This window comes from Babylonia areolata, chromosome 18, assembly GCF_041734735.1.
Source record: "Babylonia areolata isolate BAREFJ2019XMU chromosome 18, ASM4173473v1, whole genome shotgun sequence".
NCBI lineage: Eukaryota > Metazoa > Mollusca > Gastropoda > Neogastropoda > Buccinidae > Babylonia > Babylonia areolata.
The window spans coordinates 14,264,539-14,274,538 of NC_134893.1; the positions used below are offsets into that span (position 1 = coordinate 14,264,539).

Sequence of the window (10,000 nt, forward strand, 5' to 3'; positions counted from 1 at the left end):
TATTACGTTCTATTATATTCTCTTCTATCCTACTCTGTTCTATTCTACTCTATTCTTATTCTATTCCATTGTCTTTTTTTTCCAGCTGCCGCCGGCTGGCCTCAGTCCGCCTCCCTGCCCCAGGCCCTCATGGGCCTCAACCTCCTCACCTCCCTGGCCCAGCAGGGGTGCTCCCCCCTGGGGTCCTTGGTCCCTTCCGCCTGCCCCTCCCCTCTCAGCGCCTCCAACCCATCCCTGGCCCACAGTCTTCATCCGGGTCCCAGGCGCAGCGTCCTTCACCCCGATAACCAGAGGGCGCTGGCCCGCCAGGGTTACTATGGCGACAGGCTGCCGCAGGGCGTGGACCCGGTGGAGGTGGTCGGAAGTAAGGAGGAAGAGGAGGCGGAGGAGGGGATGGGGGATAAAGTGACGGAGAAACAGGAAGTAAGTGATGTGGGTGGATGATGGTGGACTGTGGGGTGTTGGGGGTGGCTGTGTGGTGGGTAGGAGGGTTGGAGGGTAGGGAGAGAGAGAGAGAGGGAGAGAGAGTGTGTGCGCGCGCGCGCGCGTGTGTGTGTGTGTGTGCGCGCGTGCGTGTGTGTGTGTTTTGTATTTTTCATGGGCTTGCATGCCCGCTGACTGGATAACACTGTCAGAACAACACTGTCTTGTCAGATAGTTATGAAGGAGCAATCCTTGTTTTTGTTTTTTGCCCACCCCCTCTCTAAACACCAGGAAAGTTCAAGTTCCAATAGCCATCGTCGTGTGTGTGTGTGTGTGTGTGTGTGTGTGTGTGTGTGTGTCGCAGGGAAGCGGTGCTGGATACGGAAACGGATCCGGAGCAGACGCCCGCCGCAAGCTGTTCCACAAGACCCGCTCCAAGGTTCAGCAGGACGGGGAGCATCCCCACCCCCACAGCCCCCACCCTCGTCTCCCGCTCTTCGACTCCTTCACGAAGAGTCTGGGCTACAGCACCACCACCGAGTCCAACGACAGCACCGACTTCAACACCACGGCCTCCTCTGTGCCCAGCCCGCTGGGAAGCTACTCCCTGGACGCCGGGAGAAGCGCCCCGCACCGTGCAGGGCCTGTGGTGGCCAGCATCGATGACCTCTACCTCCCCGACAAGGAGGGGGGCTCCAGCAGCAGCGGGCTGCAGCAGTACCGACAGAAGCTGACGGCCAAAATCATGTCGGACCTGGATAACGACGACGACTACCAGGTGTCCCCCGTGTCCTCCAGACAGCCCACCGTGGACAGTGCAGGGGGAGGTGCAGGACAGGAGGACAAAGGCTGCAGCAGCAGTATCAGCAACAGCAGCAATGCCAGAGCCGGTTCGCCCGCGTCATCCATGGTGGTGGAGGAGGGGAATAAAGCCCGTAATCCTCATCTTCTCAACAGCACGGACTGTGCCTCTGTTGCTGCTCCTGCCGAACATGTCGGCCGTGGTGAGTCTTGTGAAGATAGTAATCAGGAGAGTGACGCTTTCCCCGAAGCTGTCCCCAGCCATGCTGAAGGGTTTTCCCAGCAACCTGAAGGGGAAAGAGCAACCATAAGTTTGCAAAGCGTTGTGAAGGCAGCCACCGTGGTAGACAGACGGTCCAAATCTGTGTCTGAGCACACGCTTCTTGACCATCTGTCCGCCATCTCAGAGGGTTCCCGGCCTTCGTCCACCGCCACCGACGCTCCTGATGAGTTAACCAGCGTTGAGACACTGCGGTCCACTGTTCCTCCGGACAGTTCTGTGTCAGTGAATGCTTCTGGGGGTACGAGGGAGGATGCTGTATTGAAAGAAACATCTGAAAGTTGTTCCTTAGCCGAAACTCCGGAGTCCAACGTGTCTTCGGAAGTATCCAGAAGTTCGCAAGGTCCTTCTTCTTCTTCGGACGATGCGAAGCTGCAACACACGGCTTCTGCAAGTTCTACGAAAGCTGCCAACGAACATCCACGCACTGCGTTAGAAAGCTCAACATCCCCTGTCTTTGAGGGAACTGTGGAGACCAACACTACTTCGCGCACATTTCCAAAGGAAGAGACAGGTCTTCCGCCTGCTTCCCCGGAACAACATCCAAGGACACAGTCTGGTTCTGGCGGTGCAGGGCCTTCCTCTGGCGCGGGTGGCCTACCGGCATCTGGTCGCGAAGTGGAGGTAAAGGGGGCAAGGGGACTGGGGAGACAGGAAGCGGTGAGAGACACGGTGCTGGTCTTGTATCACCCCACCAGCCGTCTGACCTCACAGGCTGCTGATGCCAGACCTCCTCACTCTTTGACACAGGTCAGGGCCTCTGTGTGTGCGTGCGTGCGCGTGAGCGTGAGGGTGTGCATGTATTTGTGTATGCGCGCGTTCGTGCATGTGTGTGTGAATGTGTGTATCTGTGTGTGATCGCGCACGTGCACGAGTGTTTGTGTATTTCTGTGCGTGCTATTTGTGTGGTGAATGTTGTGGTGTGTGTGTGTGTGTGTGTGTGTGTGTGTGCCATCGCACGTGCGTGAGTGCGTGTGAGTGTGCACTTAGTTGACAGACATCTACAGATCTTTTCCATTTTTTTTTTGTCTCACAGGTCGACCAGTCTCCTCCAGAACAAGCCGTTGAAAAGGGCAGTGGAAATCAAAATGGTGAGCGAACTGTTTATTAAGGCTGCCCGCACTGGTTCCCTTTAAAGCAATGCTGTATGGAAACGTTCTCCCGATTTAGAACGGAAAGGTCAAGTGACGAAAGAAGCAAACGAAAAAAACCAATAAAACAAAACAAAACAAAAACGAACAAACAAAAAACAAACAAAAAAATACGAAAAAAACCCACACAATCTAATCTCATCCACTTTAGAGCCCAGCCGATCGAGCACAGCTATATTCATAAATACACACATAGGGTTTTTTTTGTTTTTTGTTTTTTTTAAAAGCCGGAATGACGTGATATACATAACTCAGAAAGCACATGGTTATCAAAATGGCCGCATACATATAAATATATATATGTCAGAATGATAATTGAAAAGCATTTAAAGTGTAACGACATAGAATTAAAATGTCTGCACCATAAAAGCGTAATGACTTACATGTACGGGTATTAATAATGATTCTCTCATTTACCGAGCTATGTATTATATAACCAAAGGGGAAACTTTCCCCCACGACGGGCTGCTTGCGTGGGGATGCGCTGGACGCCCAGTGGTCAGTGGTCAGTGGTCAGTGTCCAGCCCATGGCATTGGCTGTACGGCTTTCCAGCAATCCCTCGCAGCCCCGTGTATATGGAGCCAACATTGTAATAATTGATATTTTCTATCAATGCACTCCAAAACAATAACCGCATGTGAGCATGTGTGTGTGTGTGTGTGTGTGTGTGTGTGTGTGTGAGTGTTCGTCTGTGTGTGTGTGTGTGTGTGTGTGTGTGTGTGTGTGTGTGTGTTCGTCTGTATGTGTGTGTGTGTGTGTGTGTGTGTGTGTGTGTGTATTTGTTTATTCATTTCTCCAAGGCACGTTACCCGTCTGTACTTTTAACCCTATAGTTCGTTGCAAATCAATAGATCGACAGTAAGAGCTGGTGCGAAGTACAGCCTTGTGTGCTGTTGCAGAGGAGTTGCCTCGCATGAGCAGCATTCAGTCCGACAGCAGCGGTTTTGGTGACGTGGAAATCTATGCGGAAAACGTCAGCACTCAGGAGATGGCCTTGCTCAAGGTCAGCCAGTGACCATGCTTCCTTTTGCTTATTCTTCCTTCTATTTTTATTTATTTATTTATCTATCTACCTATCTATTTATTCAGTCAGTAGGTCAGTCAGTCAATCAACTTTTCGTTGTCTTTTTCTTTCTATTGCAAGATGATCACGGAAAGTCATTTGCTTATCTTTCAACAACGTCCTTAACCCGTCACGATTTTTGTCTTCAATGGTTCAACCATTCTTTCCTTTCATACTTTTATCACAACGCATGTTCAGCGTTCAGTTTGTGTTACAAGTCAGCCATCATGAGGTGTTACAGTACAGGTGAGCAGTGATGGATGTAACAGGTCTGGGCGTTACAGGTCAGCAATGACAGGGTGTTACGGGTCAGCAACCACGGAGTGTTAGAGGTCAGCATTCAAGGGGTGTTACAAATCAGCAGTTTCGGGATGCTACCGGTCGGTCATTACAGGTGTCACAGGTCGGTACTAATAGGTGCTACATGTAGATAAACCTGGATGTTACAGGTGAGGGTGTTACACCTGATCAATGCCTGGTGTTACAGGTGAGTGAGGGTGTTACAGGTGATCAATACTGGGTGTTACAAGGTGAGTGAGGGTGTTACAGGCAATCAATACTGGGTGTTGCAAGGTGAGTGAGGGCGTTACATGTGATCAATGCTGGCTGTAACAGGTGATCAATGCTGGATGTTGCAGGTGAGCGAGGGGGTGTTACAGGTGAACAATACTGGGCGCTACAGGTGTGAGTGAGAGTGAGGAGGGGTGTTACAGGTGAGCAGTGCTGGGTGCTGCAGGTGAGAGTGAGGGCAGTGTTACAGGTGAGCAGTGCTGGGTGCTGCAGGTGAGAGTGAGGGCAGTGTTACAGGTGAACAGTGCTGGGTGCTACAGGTGAGAGTGAGAGTGAGGAGGGGTGTTACAGGTGAACAATGCTGGGTGCTACAGGTGAGAGTGAGAGTGAGGAGGGGTGTTACAGGTGAACAATGCTGGGTGCTACAGGTGAGAGTGAGAGTGAGGAGGGGTGTTACAGGTGAGCAGTGCTGGGTGCTACAGGTGAGAGTGAGGGCAGTGTTACAGGTGAACAATGCTGGGTGCTACAGGTGAGAGTGAGAGTGAGGAGTGTTACAGGTGAACAATGCTGGGTGCTACAGGTGAGAGTGAGAGTGAGGAGGGGTGTTACAGGTGAACAATGCTGGGTGCTACAGGTGAGACTGAGGGTAGTGTTACAGGTGAACAGTGCTGGGTGTTACAACAGGTGAGGACCCTGGGCGGGAGCGGGGACAGCAGCAGCACCACCATGACCAGCTCCACCGTCAGGCTGGCTGGGGACGGTCACAGCCCTGCCCACTGCAGCAACACCGACCTGGCCGACCTCACAGACACCCCGTCCTCCCCGCTCTCTCCCTTCGACACGGTGTGTGTAGGGTGGGGTGTGTGTGTGTGTGTGTGTGTGTGTGTGTGTGTGTGTGTTGTGTTGTGTTGTGTTGTGTTGTGTTGTGTTGTGTTTGTGTGTGTGTGTGTGTGTGTGTGTGTGTGTTGTGTTTGTGTGTGTGTGTGTGTGTGTGTGTGTGTGTGTTGTGTGTGTGTTGTGTTTGGGTGTTTGTGTGTGTGTGTGTTTGTCTGTGTGTGTTGTGTTTGTGTGTGTGTGTGTGTGTGTGTGTGTGTGTGTTGTGTTGTGTTTGTGTGTGTGTGTGTGTGTGTGTGTGTGTGTGTGTGTGTGTGTGTGTTGTATTGTGTGTGTGTGTTGTGTTTGGGTGTTTGTGTGTGTGTGTGTGTGTGTATGTGGATGGGAGGGGTGGGTGTGGTTGGGGGAGGGGGTGGATGTGTGTGGGGGGTGGGGGGAGTGGGCAGGGGGTGGATGTGCATGTGTGTGCGTGTGTGTGCGTTTGTGTGTGTGTGTGTGTGTGTGTGTTATTGTGGATGTGGGTGTGTGTATGTGTGTCTTGGGGGTTGGGGGGGGGTATGTGTGTGTTTTGTGTGAGTATGTGTGTGTGTGTGTGTGTGTGTGTGTGTATGCGCGTTGTGGTGCATTCAGTCTCTCGAACTTTCACGTAATATCAGTGGTACGTCGTTCTGTATCATCATTATTATTACTATTACTGTTACTGTTTTCTTGTTGTTGTTGTTGTTGTTCTTATCATTATCATTAGTGCTAGTAGTGGTGGTGGTGGTGTTTTGATGATGATGTTGGCGTTGTTCTTGCGTTGCTGTTATCATAATGATTGTCATTATTCAGGGACTGATTTTTGTTGTTGTTGTTGTTGCCGCGAAAATTAAAAAAAGGGGGAAAAAAAACAAACAAAAAGAAAAATTGTGTCTGTACACTTTGGTGCTGCCGTTGTGCAGGAAAGGGCGGACAGCCCGCCCAAACTATCCCAGTCTGTCAACGATCTTCGTTCAGACCTGCTCCCTCCTGGTACCCGCCCGCCCCTGTCGAACGGGCGCTTCGTGTCCACGTGTTACATCCCCGCCCTCTTCCACACCGCAAAGCCAAGGGCGCCCGCTCCCTCTGTACACAGAAACACCATCACCTCCTTCGTGTCCTCCCCGGCGTTAAACCGAGATAGTGACGACCACCGCCACTCTGAAATGAGAAGAAGCGAAATCTCTGTCGTGCTGGACGTCAGAGGAAACCCTGGCGGCGTTTACACGGACGGGGAAGAAAGAAGGACTTTGAGAGCTCCCAGGGACAGCAGTGACGACAATGTTCAGTCTGGAAAAGCATTCTCCGACATGTCAAGCACACACGCCCACCCTCACCACGACCACCACCACCACCACCACTACCACCATAAACCCCCACCGGTCCCGCACCAACACGAGAGCGCTGCCTATTCCAGAAAAGTCCTCACCTACGCCTCGTCAGTCACTAAAATGGTCAACGAGACTCCGCTCTCCGAGGAGCTGGCGCAGGCTTCCAGCAACCGGGTGGATACCCTTTTTCTCTCTTCCGCACCCAGGGTGGTCAGCAGCGGTAGAAGTGGTGGTAGTGGCGGTGCCCGTTCTCCCCTCACCCGTGTGCCCAAACTGAAGCTGCAGACACCCACCCTGGATGCCGCCACCCCTCCACCCGACACCAACGCGGTACTGGAGACGGGCAGAGGCAGAGGAGAAGACACAGACAAAGAAGACACTCTGTGGAACCCAGCGATACCAGTAAACCCGTCTTCGCTGTCCCCTGTGGAGCGTGAGGTGGACGGCAGACGTATAGTGGAGTCAAGCTCTCTCTGGGTTCAGGCTGTGCCATCTTCTCTGTCGCCCACCGACTCTGGGGGGGAGAGCCGGGTGGTGGAGGCTGGGGATGGGGGTGCAGGGGACTCTGCCGCTGAGGGGAGCAGTGTGTGTTCCGGGGTGTCCGGGAGGGAGAGTGTCAGTGTCAGTGTGGTGGGCAGCAACAGGAACAACAACAACAACAACTACAGCAGCAGTGGTGGTGGCGGCGGTGTCGACCTGTTGGAGTGTCAGAGGTTGATGAGGCTGATTAACCAGCCGTCTGTTATCAAGGTGTGTGTTGAGTGGGGGGAGGGGGGAGGGGGTTGTGTGTGTGTGTGTGTGTGTGTGTGTGTGTGTGTGTGTGTCTGTGTGTGTGTGTGTGATTTCGTTTCGTTTCGTTTCGTTCCTATCTTTTCTCCATTCGAGTGCACATCTCTATCTAAGCGTGTATATGTGTGTCATATCTCTCTTTATACTTCAAACTGTTTTGCATATTGCTTGATTTCTTTCATTTTCATTTTGACAATATTTGTAAGATTTATCTCGTGTATTACTCTTTACATGTCGTGTTTATTTGGGATGTAAAGTGGTCACATTTTGAATGCATCAATGTGTATATTAGTGTTTTCTTACTTTTACTGCGCATAGAATAGATTTTATTGTCATGAAACCTTAAGGTTTATAAGACTCAAGTGCAATGGTAAATAAATGAATGAATGAAAAATACACAATTAATCAATTAATGCAATAAATTGCAACAGCATTCATAAACAAATTTTCCTAATCTTGTTTGTAGAAATTCATCATCTGTTTGCATCACCTGACTGGGAATATTTCCTGTGTTATTCGAGTTTTTAATATCTTTTAAAAATTGTTCCCTTAAGGTTTTATATTTAATACAATGATCAAGATGATAGATTTCGTCTTCCAATATGTTACACTTGCTGCACAATCTGTCTTCTTGTGGAATATTCAAATATCTACCCTTCTCAATTTTTAGGTCATGCGCGCTTATTCTGAGTTTTGTTATAGCTTGTCTGTGTTTTGTATCTGATATATTTCAGTTTCGTACTCTGCTACAATCGTATTGTAAAATTTTAGTTTTAAGTTTTTTTTTCTCTTTTATCTTTCCAGTGTTTGATATATTCATTTTCCAATTTTTGATATACCACGTATTTCAGTCTATGTACGCTGAATGTGATTTGATTTTTCCAAATGTGATCAAGGCCTACAATTTCGAGTATCTTTCAAACAAATATCTAACAAAAGGTAATAGCATATATTACCATCATCGGTGTATATTCGATTTTGTTGTTGTTTATATATTCATGCCGGAAGGAAAGGATTGGGTCTCGCCTTCATATGCCGAGCCCCACACACAGTAGAGAAATGAATTCATTGCCCCTATTGCCGTTAATATGAAGTCATTGCCCCGATTGCCGTTAACATGAAGTCATTGCCCCGATTGCCGTTAATATGAAGTCATTGCCCCGATTGCCGTTAATATGAAGTCATTGCCCCGATTGCCGTTAACATGAAGTCATTGCCCCGATTGCCGTTAACATGAAGTCATTGCCCCGATTGCCGTTAATATGAAGTCATTGCCCCGATTACCGTTAATATGAAATCATTACCCCGATTGCCGTTAATATGAAGTCATTGCTCCGATTGCCGTTAATATGAAGTCATTGCCCCGATTGCCTGAAGTCATTGCCCCGATTGCCGTTAGAAGTCATTGCCCCGATTGCCTGAAGTCATTGCCCCGATTGCCGCTAATACGAAGACATTGCCCCTATTGCCGTTAACATGAAGTCATTGCCCCGATTGCCGGTAATATGAAGACATTGCCCGATTACCGTTAATATGAAGTCATTGCCCCAATTGCCGTTAATATGAAGACATTGCCCCGATTGCCGTTACTATGAAGTCATTGCCCCGATTGCCGTTAATGTGAAGACATTGCCCCGATTGCCGTTAACATGAAGTCATTGCCCCGATTGCCGTTAACATGAAGTCATTGCCCCGATTGCCGTTAATATGAAGTCATTGCCCCGATTGCCGTTAACATGAAGTCATTGCCCCGATTGCCGTTAACATGAAGCCATTGCCCCGATTGCCGTTAACATGAAGCCATTGCCCCGATTGCCGTTAAAGGCTATGGGACATTCAACATTTAAAAACAAAAATCATCTTTATGGACATCTGTTCTATAATAAATTGATATTAAATATGTCGCATTATGCATACATATTAAATATGCCACAGTGCACTATCCGTGTAATTGGACGTGGTGTTGATTACCTCATAATTCTACCTATAGCTAATGTTCAAGCTACAGCTAAAAGTGAGGCTGGTTAATGTTGACTCAGGGTCGCCAGACAAGACTGATACACTACAAACCCAAACGCCATCTGAGAGACTGGCCTTGCCTGCAGAAGAAAAAGGTCAGGTGCTTGAGAGAGAGAGAGAGAGAGAGAGAGAGAGTGTGTGTGTGTGTGTGTGTGTGTGTGTTTGTATGTGTGAGTGTGTGCGCGCCTGTGTGTGTGAGCGCGTGTGCGTCTGTGTGTGTGTGTGTGTGTGTGTGTGTGTTTGTGTGTGCGTGTGTGTGTGAGCGCGTGTACGTCTGTGTGTATGTATGCGTGTGTATGTGTGCGTGTGTGTGTGTGAGCGCGTGTGCGTGTGTGTGTGTGTGTGTGCGTGTGTGTGTGCGCGTGCGCGCGCGCGCCTATGTGTGTGCGTGTGTACTAGTGTGTGCTCGACTGTGTGTGTGTATGCACGTATACGTGTACGTGCGTGCGTGCATGTCACAGAGGCTGCAGGAAGAGACGAGGCTGGCACAGTACGCGGTACAGAAGTACAAGGCGGAGCTCGGCCTGATGGACACATCCATCCTGTTCCCCTACCACACCGCCACAACCCGCATGACGGCAGAGGACAGGTCAGAGCCCAGCTGCTGCTATACACGTCATCATTTCCTGTGCTTTTGGGCCCAACTGAACATCGTCTTGTGTCCATGACCGTACCACCCATTTCCTTTTACACTGTTTTGTCGGTCTTGGTAGTTGCGGTGGTAATAGTGTTGAGCTTAGCGTCCTTTCTTTGTCGGATTTAGCGGCCATTGATGTCAAG

The 10,000-nt window shown here is 49.7% G+C and overlaps 1 protein-coding gene across 1 annotated transcript in view; it reads left to right on the forward strand.

The window, feature by feature from the left end:
- LOC143292493 (uncharacterized) overlaps window positions 1-10,000 on the forward strand; it is a 121,010-nt gene that overhangs the window by 104,659 nt on the left and 6,351 nt on the right. The window contains exons 8-15 of the mRNA XM_076602829.1: window positions 86-423; window positions 788-2,254; window positions 2,541-2,595; window positions 3,556-3,659; window positions 4,914-5,072; window positions 6,005-7,162; window positions 9,241-9,315; window positions 9,682-9,809. Coding sequence (XP_076458944.1) covers window positions 86-423; window positions 788-2,254; window positions 2,541-2,595; window positions 3,556-3,659; window positions 4,914-5,072; window positions 6,005-7,162; window positions 9,241-9,315; window positions 9,682-9,809 — 3,484 coding nt within the window. The remainder of the gene's footprint in view (window positions 1-85; window positions 424-787; window positions 2,255-2,540; window positions 2,596-3,555; window positions 3,660-4,913; window positions 5,073-6,004; window positions 7,163-9,240; window positions 9,316-9,681; window positions 9,810-10,000) is intronic.